This window comes from Arvicola amphibius, chromosome 2 (assembly GCF_903992535.2).
Source record: "Arvicola amphibius chromosome 2, mArvAmp1.2, whole genome shotgun sequence".
Taxonomy (NCBI): domain Eukaryota; kingdom Metazoa; phylum Chordata; class Mammalia; order Rodentia; family Cricetidae; genus Arvicola; species Arvicola amphibius.
The window spans coordinates 43,210,946-43,224,328 of record NC_052048.2 but is presented as its reverse complement, the minus strand read 5'-3'; the positions used below and the strand labels follow the sequence as shown (position 1 = coordinate 43,224,328).

The window sequence follows — 13,383 nt, the reverse complement described above, 5'->3', positions numbered from 1 at the left end:
TAGAAAAATAGACTGAATGACAGAATACATTTTATTCCTTATACATTTTCAGTACTTGTCTGCCCATCTGAAGATAACAGAAAAATAAGTTCATTGCCTCATGATACAGCTTTGCCCTACCTAGTTTCTAAAATATCGTTTGAGCTAAAGATACTTTGTGATATAATAAATGCATATATTATCCAAATATTATCTTTTTATCTTGTTTCATACAGACCAAAATATAAATGTCTTTAAATTTTTCTATTTTTTTATTTTATATGAATTTTTTTTACCATACACCACATTTATGACTGTTGCCTAAGACACCAAATGAAGGTGTTGGATTCCACACTGTCATTGTTCAATGCTAAAATATTTTCATATAGTCTGATTCTATCACTGATAAAGTTATTAAAAATAATGTTTGAAAAGTTTATTATAATTATCTCATAGCTGTAATAACTGATATACTGTGAGGAAAACTTATGTGCTTTTGGATTTATTATTTTCCATTTCATTTAGGATTTCCTATTTTAACCTGAAGTAAAAGTTGTTTCGTATAAATAGAATAAATTTTCTTTTGATTATTGTTCTACAATTTATTGATGCTTGCTAAGAAAATTAATTTGATTTTTGAGTAGGATTTGATTCTTAAGGACATTTTTGTCAGGTAGTATCTTTGGAAATGTATTATTAAAGAAACAACTGAGGGTTTTACCACACTAATAAAAACTAAAGGTTTCAGCTCAGTTTTGATAAAAATACTTCATGTTGTTTATATAACAGAAAAAGCTACAGCTAAGTGATGAATCAAAATAAAATTATCTATAGACTAAATTAGCAACAAACTATACTTTATGTCTCTTTCAAGGCATGGGATTTGAAAAATGTTAACTCATAATTTCTATAATAATTTTTGGCATAAATAATTTTCAGTGATGCTACAGTTTGGAGATTTCAGATTAGTTTTGCAAACTCTCACAAGCACTGATATTCAAGTTCAAGGTCAAAACCTTGAAGAATCGTCTAAACCTGGACTCTTTTTACTTGACAATATTTTTTAACTTAATGATCCCAGTCCAGCTCACTATTCAACTGTCTATGATTATTACCATTCCTTTTGGAAGAAAAATAAAAAACTGATGAGTTAAATAATCATTTTGCGTTAGAGCCACATATTAATTTATATGGAAAAACATGAAGATATGTCAGCTCATGTTAGAATTGAATAATACTTGAAAATCAAGAAGAAGTATCCAGCCAGGCAGTGGTGGTGCACACCTTTAATCCTAGCACTTGGAAGGCAGACGCAGGAAGATCTCTGTGAGTTTGAGGGTAGCCTGATCTACAGAGCAAGTTCCAGGATAGGCTCCAGAGCTACACAGAGAAACCCTGTATCAATAAAAACCAATAAAATGAAAGAAAAAAAGAAAGGAAGGAAGGAGGAAGGGAGTGAAGGAAGGAAGGAAGGAAAGAAGGAAGTGAGAAGAAATAAAGAATTTCCATTTTATTATACTGATGAGCTTAAGCTAAAACTCAGAATCCTCCTGCATTTTGTATTTTAACCTCTGAAATTTGCCTTTAAGGTATTACTATAATTACAGTGACTAAAATGTGTTTTAAAAGTTACTTGATGTTACATAGCTAGCAGTAGGAAAGAACTATCTGAAACTCAAGTTTGTATGGTAATCACAAGTTATTAAATGATTTTTTTCCTATATTTCTTACTTAGACAGACATTTAAGACCTTTCTCATTAAAATGGTAAGAGTCAATGAATATGTACATTAAATAAGTGAACATGTCTTAATGTTGCAGTTTTACAGTACGCAATATGTATTCACCCATGTGCTATGTATGATGTATTTTGAGACTTGAGAAAAAAATTTAGATTTAAGCGAATGTACTGCTGTTGCAGAGATCTGATATCAATTCCCAGAACATATAGCAGGCAGGTGGCAAGAGGCCATCTGTAACTCCAGCTTCATGTGGATCTGCCACCTCTGACTTCTGTAAGACATGTACATTCCACTACAGAGACACACACACACCTAGAGATCATATAAATATACTTATATTTTGCATACAATTTAAAGTGATAATGATAAATCTTTTAAATTTAGATCTTAAACTTTACAAGCTATGGATTTGTATACAAAAATGCAGTTTTCCCTAGGCCAAATATGTATTCCCACATTTTTTTCACAAATATTTACAAATTATATTAGCACACAGAAAGAAGCTTCAGTTTTTGTCGGTGCACTGGGTTGTTAGAAGCCTTGCTGTGATTTGTTTCTCAGGGCTTCAAGAGATATGTTCTAAAATTGGAAATAGATCTGATTTCCACAGGAGATAATCATAGACTGAGTTTTACCACCCAGGGATACCATGACTTCTTCTATTTGGTGACCAGCTCCCTGCAGAGCCTTAATGGAGGCATGTATCACAGTAGAAAAGCCTGGAATCAGATACAGGGGTTTTGTGGTACATAACATTTCAACTCCACATAGCCCCATTCCTTCCTCTGCTTGCTGCAGTGAGCGCAGCATAACATGTTACAGGGCTACACGAGCCTGGCAGCGAAGGCATGATAAGCACCTCATTTCAACGTCACGCTTTTTTGTTTTATTTTATTTTATTTTGCTTCTTCAACAGTCAGCTCAGTACTATTGAAACCGTAAACAGGATGCATAGTACTTTATCCTTAGATGATTGTAGCCAGGAACCAAGGAATACTTGTTTCCGTGTCTACTCCCTAGGTAGACAGTTCTGGGAGATATATTAGAAGTTTGTTTAAAACAAAACACCCCTTGTTTTTGGCTTAGTCAGTAACTCCTCTCTCATTGGCTTTGTTTCTGTGCAAGCTGAAGAATCTTAGCCTCAAACTTCTCCATTGTAGTAGCATTCACTGCAAGGCAGTGCTTTCCTTTGTTCTGTGATTATAATTTGACTCCTGAATTTTTAAAATGACATCTTGAAAGGGTTACCTGATATCTCCGCAAAATTCTAGTGGCATTGAACCCTGTTGAAGCCAGAGACAAAGGCAGTGGTGAGCCCTTGATGTGGCTTCTGGCAACCTACACTAAATTAAATGCAGAAGTGTCAAACATCTAGGTAGACTTATCCAGAGATTTCAGGGAAAGGCGGGAACTCTGTCTTTTACAAGGATACAAAGACAGAACTAAAGGAGATATGAGGTGAACAACTGTGTACAGGGATCAGGTACTGTAATGGAAAGACTATATATGCTAATGCATTTAATTCGTACCCAGCTGTCTGCCCGAATGACGGTAAGGTATCTTTCCTTTTATATTTGATACACTAGTTGCTTTATGCTTACTCCTGTGCATAACTTGTTTAGATCAGAAAATGAATTTTATCAAACTCCATGTGTGGATTTAAAGTGAAGTATTTCACTTTAGTAAGTTATAGTACAACTCCCACAGTCTGCATTCCTTTTTAAGAACCCAGAGATACTGGATTATCTTATAAAAAGTGGAGGTTCACATTTAGGTCTTGTCAAGATTTGGGGCTGAATTATTTCTGGTTTACATACATTTTCTTTTTGTTAGCTTTAAACTTACATATTTATCAAAAAATTGTTTTCAAAGTGTGTAAATTTAGTCATCACTTCTCAATTGAGTATGCACCATGATTTAGCATGGGCAATATTCTTTAGCTGTCTTCTGAATTTTGACCTTTACTCAGAATTTACAAGTTGTTGCACAGGTGCAGCAAAATGACAGACAGCAACCTTTAGTTTGAGCCAAATATGGGGTGATAATTGTGACGGTTGCCCTACTAGACTCTTGAATTCCTCCCCTCCCAATTCTCACATAGTGAATTCTCCCAATTTTCAGTTCACCTGAACCCGCTTAGTCTCCAGATCACTAAGAACTTTAAACATACTGTATTACCTTACTTGAGTTGCCAAAAAGATATTCTCAATTCTGTTTACTTTTTTTTAAACAGCCCCTCCAGAATGGGAACAGAAAATCCAAAATACATACCTTTCTATCTATGACAGCTTGTTTTGGGAATGCAAAGCTACTGGAAAGCCAAATCCTTGGTACACATGGCTAAAGAACGGTGAACGCCTCAAACCAGAGGTAAGGAGTTATATGTTAGAAATTCATTGCATTATAGCACATTTTGTTAGAATAACAGTCATTCCCAGTAGCAGATCATGTCTTTGTAATATTCAGTGTACTCCAGAGCATGAAGCTTACATTTATGTAACCCTTAAACAAACTCAGAGCAAGTAAAGGGTACTGGGATTGAACACTTGAACATACTAGCAGTTAGTGATAAGTTCACATTCAGATGACATTAGCACATGCTCAGGAAGCATTAATTGGAATCCGTGGGATAATAAAAAATGGAGAAGAAAAGAAAAAGAAAGAAGGGAGCATGAAGTTGGAAGAGGATGTTTGGGATGGATATAGTGGGAGTTACAGTGGGGAACTGTGGGGGGTATTATCAGGAAACATTTTAAAAAGCTTGAAATCTCAAGAAATAAATAAAATATTGTAAACAGTAAGAAAGTAAAAAGAGTGTATCATCATCAAAGCTGACATTTGATGAGCTGCTCTGTGTGTTAGGTCTTATACCCTGTTGTTTTCTGTACATTGCTTTGTCAAGATAATGTGTGTGAGAGATAGAGATCATTCCTTCAAATATATGAAGAAATATATTCAGAGAAGCAGAGACACTTGTCTGAAATTGTAAAGAAGCCAGTGAAGTTAAAGTTAGCTTTCAGAACAATCCCTGTGGGTACCATCCAGACAAGGAACACAGAGAAGTGAAATAGTTTTCCAAGGTTACTGAACAGTGAGTAGAAGATGTAGTCTGCTAAACTTTGTCTAATAGGAGGACTCAGACTCTGAGTTGATACCCACTCTCCCACTTCTAGGAATTGTGATGACTATCCTTGCTCCACAAGAAAAGATCTGAGGCTTTGTACACATTTTAAATATGAACATATCTTCTCTTACGGTATCTGTCCCATGAGAGTACTTGTCCCTTATCCAATTCTCCAGATAATCGTGTTAGTGTATTTTATTTGTACATGGATCCATAACCAGAGTCATAAAGAATATATTGTTTGGAAGCTGAAAACAATGTTTTGTGTGTGTGTGTGTGTGTGTGTGTGTGTGTTTAGTGGAATGTTCCTCCAGGATGCCTTTAGAATGCATTCTCTTTTTCTTTTTCTCTAACCCACTTATATTATCCTTAGAGAATGGTAGTGGATTCATTGAAATGTTTAGTTTAGGTTATATATTTGCTATCAACAACGAATTTCGTGTACTAAAATTATAATTCAGTACCCTAAATGGTTCCTTGTAGCAGATGTTTGATGCTGAGGCCGGAGGTCTTCAGAGGAAGTTACAGAAAGGAAGGCTGTGGCTTCTCTAATTTAGAACTCGGACAACATATTGTAACATCATCACATTTGTAGAGTAGTGTAACTTTCTAAATCATTTTAAATATTTTATATAAATATAAAAGAGACAGTTTCATATCTTCCATTTAGAGGATGCCAATCTTCACAGAAATGATGTAACATAGGTTATTCCAGTGCCCCAAAAAATTAATCCACAAAAATTATGCCTTGTACATTTTTTATCTTTAGAAAGTTACTCAGGATCTTCAAGTGAAAGTTCTCAACGTTTGGCAAAAATGTTTTCCATTAATATATTTTGTGCAAGAGAATGCTTACATTAACAATGAAACATCTTTTATATTAATGCAAAACACCTTTTGATGACTCTTCCTTTATTAGGAGAGAATTCAGATTGAAAACGGGACTCTTATCATCACCATGCTGAATGTGTCCGACTCTGGGATCTACCAATGTGCTGCAGAAAACAAATACCAGACAATTTATGCAAATGCAGAATTGAGAGTTTTAGGTGAGCCATTCATTTATATCCAAGAAATATGAAACGAAACCGTATATGTTGCTATTTATATATCATCTGAATCCAATTCTTTTCCTGTGAACTAGAAACTACTATCCCTAAAAACAATGAGAAATATCTCAATTAGTCTTTTTTATTTAAAATTAGTTTATTCATTTTACATACCACCCACAGTTCTCCCTTGCTGCCCTCTTCCACCCCCACTCCTCCCAATGCGCCCTCATCCACTCCTCAGAAACGGAAAGGCCTCCCATAGGGAGTCAATGAAGTCTGACAGGACCAATCCCCTCTCCCCTTGATCAAGGCTGGGCAAGACATCCCAACAGAAGGAATGGGCTCCAAAAAGCCATCTCATGCACAGATAGACCCTGATCCCACTGCCAGAGCTTCTCCAACAGACCAAGCTACACTACTGTTGCCCACATACAGAGGGCCTAGTTCAGTGCCATATAGACACCCCAACAGTTGGTCTAGAGTCCATCGGTTCCCAAGAGCTCCAGTCAACTTTCCCTGTGATCTTTTCTCCATCATGATCTTGCCCCCTTTTGCTCATATAATCCCTCCTCCTTCTCTTTGACTGGACTCCAGGAGCTCAGCCTGGTGCTTGGCTGTGAATCTGTGCATCTGCTTCATTCAGTTACTAGATACAGGTTCTATGCTGACAGGTTATTCTCCAATCTGATTACAGGAGAAGGGCCATTCAGACATCATTTCCACCACTGCTAGTAGTCTTAGCTGGGGTCATGCTTGTTGATTCCTGGGAATTTCAATAGCATCAGATTTCTCTCTATCTTCATAATGGCTCTCTCTATCAAGTTAGCTGTTTCATTGCTCTTCCACTCAGTCCCTTCCCCAACTCGACCATTCCATTACCTCATGTTCTCATCCACCATCCCCTCCTTTCTCCCTCCTTCTTCATTTCCAGTTTACCCAGATCTCGTCTGTTTCCCCTTCTCAGGGTGATCCATGCATCCCTCTATTGATGGAATGGTGGGGCTGCGTCCCGCCACCCGGCTAGCTTTATACCTGAAATAATTAAATGGAAACTGTATTCTTTTAAACACTGTCTGGCCCATTAGTTTCAGCCTCTTATTGGTTAATTTTCATATCTTGCTTTAACCCATATTTAGTAATCTGCGTAGCACCACGAGGGGTGGCTTACCAGGAGAGATCTTAACCTGTGTCCATCTCGGAGAGGAGAGGCATGGTGGCTGCATATGGCTACTGCCTGAAGCATCTCCCCAACTCTGCTTCCTTTCTCCCACAATTCTGTTTTGTCTACTCCGCCTACCTAATTTTCTGTCCTCTTAAAGGGCCAAGGCAGTTTTATTATTAATCAATGAAAGTAACACATAGACATTCCTCCATCATCCCTCTTAGGGTCTTCCTTGTTACTTAGCCTCTCTGGAGTTGTGGATTATAGTCTGGTCCTTTGCTTCACATCTAGTATCCACTTATGAGTGAGTACATACCCTCTTTTGTCTTTCTGGGTCTGAGTTACCTCACTCAGGTTGATTTTTTCTAGTTCCATCTATTTACCTGCCAAAAGATATTTAAGGAATTACTCAACACCCTTAGTCATCAGTGAAATGCAATTAAAACAACTCTGAGATATCATCTTACACCTGTCAGAATGGCTAAGATCAAAACCACTGAGGACAGCTTATGTTGGAGAGCATATGGATTGAGGGGAACACTCCTCCACTGATGGTAGGAGAGCAAACTTCTACTGCCTGCTTTGGAAATCAGTATGGAGATTTCTCGGACAACTGGGTATCATTCTACTTGTTCATTCTAGCGTTATTTGTAATAGCCAGAACCTGGAAACAACTTAGATGCCACTCAACCAAAGAATGGATTTAAAAAGAAAATGTGGTTCATTTATACAATGGATAAATGATTGATAAATATTACTCAGCTGTTAAAACAATGCAAAATTAAACAAAAAATGAAATGAAATTTGCAGGAAAATGGATGGAACTCAATGAATTTTTTTTATACCATAAAAGGGTTTTAACTATTTTTCCATTTTGGCACTGCATTAGGTTCCCATCATTATATGTGTCCAAATTCAGCTGTGTTTTAATCAATCAACTAGATTCTAGTGAGTGGTCTTGAAGACAAACAATGGAATCCAGAAGAAATCTTTTCAGCTACAAATATGAGCATGAGAAATATTTTCCTCCACACAGGCATAAGAAAAGCAAGAAACTTAAGACATTGTGAACTCTCTACCTCTGTTTACTTGTGCACTGGCTGTCAAGTAGTACACTGTAGCTAGGTAGTTATACTGTGAACCCTTTTCTTCAGATGTGTAGATGTGTGGATTCAGGATGGCTGTTGTAGCTGCAGATGTAAAGTCCATATTCAGGTCAGGAAGAAAGGGAGGAGACAGTTCCTTCCAAATCTGTCTCTTATTTAAAAAGAATGGTTCGTTAAGATTTTCTTTGTCTCCTTAACTAAACCTCTTGTCACATTGTCATGCAGATATTGAAGAAAGCGTAGAACAAGGAAAACAGTTCCTTAGAGGGGAAAATACTGAGGTTGGAACAATGTGAGATTGACACCTCATGAAATTCAAACAATAGTGTCTGCTGCAGTAGATAAGAGTGAGGTGTTTTTAACCATGAGTTGATTAGTGACAGAAAGAATGGAGGAAACAAGAATAAAGTAAGACACCAAATATTATAGGCATTTGGGTGTCAGGCATTTTGTTCCTTCATTACTCATGACTATTTCATTGGCTTTTTATTATTTCCCAGGCTCCAAGAAAAGATACTTAAACGAGAGTGACCCTCACCTTTACTGAACTAACACTTTCACTAGAAAATAGCCAATTTTAAACTGAACTGTTGGTATGCAGAAACAAGGCAAACCAAATGGAACCTTAACTGAGAACACCCCTTTCAATCTTGGATCATATAAAAGCAAGTTGCATAGGACAGATGCAGGCAGAGAAGAAATTCCTAAAAAAAGCCAAGAAGTCAGAAAATCTAAAATGTTTGAAAACTTCAGTTCAATTGGACTTTAGAAATTGAGATTAGACACACAGATGGGACATGGAAGCTTAGTTGCTTCCCAAGCCCTCTTTTATGTTCTCTTTTCAAAGAACTATTGCTTATCTAACTTTGTAGGAACAAAACTAAGATTGACAAATGTGAGGTTTCTAAATTTCACTTTGCTGATCTAATTCTATTGAAGTCATATTATATTTCTCCACCTTAAGTTTTCTAAAAGAAACTGGACATAAAGATAAAATACTTCTGCTTTGCTTCAATGAGACGTAAATCATGTATATACATTTTTCCATGCATATGTAAATATTGTGCAAATGTCTATTTGTATGCAAGTGTGTGTGTGTGTGTGTGTGTGTGTGTGTGTGTGTGTGTCTGTGTACTTAAACTGGCCTTAAGTCAGCTTGACTATATTAAATTTAATTCTGAAAATAAATGTCAAATTTTATCCATTATATTAGTTTAATTTTAAGTTACTGCGTGTTAATTGAGTGATTTAATTAATCATTTTTTTAATTTTTGCTTTTAGCTTCAGCTCCAGATTTCTCAAAAAAACCCATTAAAAAAATCTCTGTTGTTCAAGTTGGTGGTGACATTTCTATTGAATGCAAACCAAATGCCTTCCCTAAAGCATCTATTTCTTGGAAAAGAGGAACAGAGAGCCTAAGGCAAAGTAAAAGGTAAGACATTTTTACTTTATAAGTACATTTTTTTTTGTATTTTATAATGTACCAACTCCCAAAACCAGCTTTTTCCTCTGTGATAAACTTTCAGTGGAGTACCCCGAGATGCCAACGGTTTCACATCCTATGTAAACATAAGTAGTTATAAAGCTTGTTTGTGTAATTTGGCTGTAATATTTTCATTGCACATACTTATAATAGAGGCATATTTTTAAAATCCCTTAATACCTTTTTTCTATATTCAGTTTGAAGCCTTTTTCCTGACCCAGCCTGCTGAGAAATCAGCGAGAACATTATACAAAGGCAAGAGATACTCGTAGGCACACACCTGGTGCTATGGTTTTTAAATAGTCACACAGGTGTTCACCCCATGACTAAATGAATTCACCACATGAAAAAAAAAGTGTGGAGAGGTTCCTGTAGAGAAGCAGGAGAGGTTTCCTTCCAGAATGGTTGCAGGTGAGAAACTTCAAGTCCTTACTTGAATGTTTTCTAGCACAGTGCAGGAGAATGGAATACTTATTCTTTTTCAAACATATAATATAGTTCATTACATTGCTCTATAGATTCTTGTGTATAGGAAGGACAGTCAGACCACAGTTGGCAGCTGTATTTGAATGCCCCCTGTGTGTGACTGAGTCATCGTGTTAAGAATGAACCACTGTGCACATATGAATTCATAGAGCTTTTCAACAAAAATATGTAGCAGTGACCCTTATCTGGCAAGACAGAGCACATGAAAGAAAAGTAAAACGCAATAGAAATAACTGGAACACAGACAAGGGGATGAGGTGACTGACAAACACTACAAGCCTTTTGGGGGGCAGGGGCTGCAGAGGAGGTCTCTGTAAGAATCAGAGCCTGCTGGCTGCTTATAAATTCAGGTAGTTTTAGGACAGAAAGGGGTAGGTGAATTTGAAAAGTTCCTTTTGTTGTTCTCAGTTGTATATGGCTACGGGGTTAGCAGTAAGTAGTTAAAGAATTTCAGGAGATGGATAAATGTCTTTGCTGGATGGCTTTTACTTGAGGGACCACAGGACAGGAAAGGTGAAAAGCAAAGAGAGAACATGAGTCTGGCAAGTAGATTATTGTAGTTAAGGGTATTGTCACAGCTCAGCTAAAATGGAGGAGCCTTTACCCAATGGCTTGGTACTGGATAAGTGTGCCAATTGGTAGTTTTAGAGAAAGACTAGTTTGTGAGCTGTCACTTCACATGAACATTCACAACTTGATTTTGGTCAAGTGTTGCAAAAGCAGATTCACTATGTAACATACTTAATATTGCAGGATAAGCTAGAAATACGGATTTTGACAAAGAACCTCTTAAGGTTTTTCTAGGGAAACAAAACTCCATAGGCTAGATTTGAGGACCTTGATTTGATGTTTGCATTCCTAATATTGCCCTTGGAGCCAAGAAAGAATAAAGGGGAGACAACAACAAACATGAGAGATTTGCATTGGTGCTAGTAGCCCTCCTGGCTCTATCTGCTGTCCTATAGAGCACTCCAAATACCTGATGAAATGTTTGAGAGGAGGCTTTGTAGTGCCTTCCTTAATTACTTAGCTTTGCCTTTATAAAAAGTTTTTATATCCCTGTATTAAAGACATCCTAAAATAGAAATTCCCCTGAACTTTTAATGAATGAGTCAGAATAGATGAATGAGTGAGGTATTAGTCTTAGAGAGAGGCTTTACTTAGGGAAAAGCCTCAAGACAAAGGGACAGATATGTAAGCTTATGGAAAGAGAAAGGTGAAGGTAGCATGCTGCTAGAGCCCAGACTGGCCTCTTCTGGGAAGTTACTGCAGAAGCCCCCTGTTGAACATCATAAAAGTTGCTTTCCGTACATGTTACCTTTCACCCCTAAAATCAAATCACATTTTAAACATGCTGATGTAGAAGACTACTCCAGAACTACTCCAGCAGATCTAGATGTTATATATACTCTAGTGATGTGGATCTGAATATACTGATGAACAGTGCTGTGTTGGATAAAGTGGTTTTAAAATGTGAAGCCAAAGAACAGGAAAAGATGACAGTGACCTTTCATGACCTTAAAATGCCCAAACACAAGGTACGTGTGAGGAAAAGAATGAAGAGAACTTGAGAAACTGTGTGGAACAGATGGAGAGGATCATGGTGAAATAAAATTCAGAAAGCATAAGGAACATAAAATTTTCAAACATTTATTGCTTTCTTTTTATTTTGTTTGCCCCAGATAGAATCAGTCTTAGCCTCAGAGCAGTTAGTCATAGTCATAGTATAGTCAAGCTCACTTCATTGTGATGAAAGAATGAATGATCCTGTGACTTCTTAACCTACAGAGTCTTGATAATAACATCTTCCACTAGTTTGGAGACTCCATTACATATTTTAACAATAAAAGCGAACGAATTAAGTTCTGAATGTTCATTCTAAGAAACTGAAGAAATAATTGAGCCCTAGCAGGATCTAGTAATAACAGGTATCTGTATCTATCTGATTTGTTGAGTACTAAACAGTAATTTGCCAAGGGCATGGAGTTAACTACATGAGACATCTCTGCAGGTTTTCTGCCTTGTTCCCTCATCTATGGTCTCCTGTACTCACTGATTTCATTAAATGTGTGACTTCGAGCTGCTTATTGGAAAATACAGCATTTATGCTTTTAGCAGTACGTTTTTATCAGGACTGCCAGCCCACAATTAATGACATGGAAGCTTATTATTAGTTATGAAAACTTGGTCATTAGGTTAGGCTTGTTCCCCTAGTACTTATAACTTAAATTAACTTGCCTTTCTTAATGTATTTTTTTTCCACATGGCTCAGTTTCATCTACTCAAATCTCTTCAGTGTTTCCCTGGGATCTCATCTGCAACACATAAGCCTAGACTTCTTCTCTTCCTCTCTCACCCCAGAAATCCTGCCTAGCTACAGGTCATTCAAGTCTTTATTATTCCAATTAAGCAGCCCATCTTCTCACAGTGTAAAAATATTTCACAGCATTCCATCCTTTTTGTCTAAATAAAAAGGAAAGATTTTCACTCTAACATACTAAAACTTTATAAAATAAGAGCTAGTATCAGAAAGGATTACATTTACAATGTTTCATCCATTTGTATTTGTCAAATTTGGAGAAAGTACTGCATTATCTTATCTTTGTGTGTTCAAAGGTTTATACCTAAACCACTATCATAACTGTATTACCATAATAAAAGTGTTTCTTTAGATATTAGAATACCTTTTTAGATGAACAACTTAGCTTTTGTTTCTCAACCTGATAAACTTTACATCTCTCATGTAGGTTTTCTTTCTGAATTTGGAAACAAGAAAAATTGTATCTATATAGCTATCTAGTTTTTAATTGCATCAAAGAGATGGTATAATAGTACCTGAGTAAACAATAAGTGCAGAGCAAATAATTTCCAAACTATAGAAATAAAGAAATATAGGCCTGGACAGTCACCAAGGTTTCTATTCAATGTTGGGGCATTCATCTTTGGCCTAAAGGCAGGGGAAGAACATCTGATAGACTTTTCTGTGAAATAGGAATTTTAATAAGCTTTCTACTCTGTCTTGGTAAAGTTTGGCATTCACCTTCTTTTTGTGCCCTGTTCATTAAATTTGGACAGCTTATTGTCAACAGTTGAGGAAAGGGAAGTTTCTTGCCCAGATGGCTAGTTTTGCCACATTTAAAGCAAACTTTATATGGAGGTTCTTTGATGACTGTCCTCCCTTTGTGAAATTAATCGATGCTACCAATAGCAGACATATCTCACTCTCATGAAAAGTCTTGTTAGTAAATCA

General features: G+C 36.6%; 1 protein-coding gene across 1 annotated transcript in view; it reads left to right on the top strand.

The window, feature by feature from the left end:
- Cntn6 (contactin 6) overlaps positions 1 to 13,383 on the top strand; it is a 211,805-nt gene that overhangs the window by 124,523 nt on the left and 73,899 nt on the right. The window contains exons 7-9 of the mRNA XM_038319610.1: positions 3,954 to 4,090; positions 5,764 to 5,893; positions 9,446 to 9,596. Coding sequence (XP_038175538.1) covers positions 3,954 to 4,090; positions 5,764 to 5,893; positions 9,446 to 9,596 — 418 coding nt within the window. The remainder of the gene's footprint in view (positions 1 to 3,953; positions 4,091 to 5,763; positions 5,894 to 9,445; positions 9,597 to 13,383) is intronic.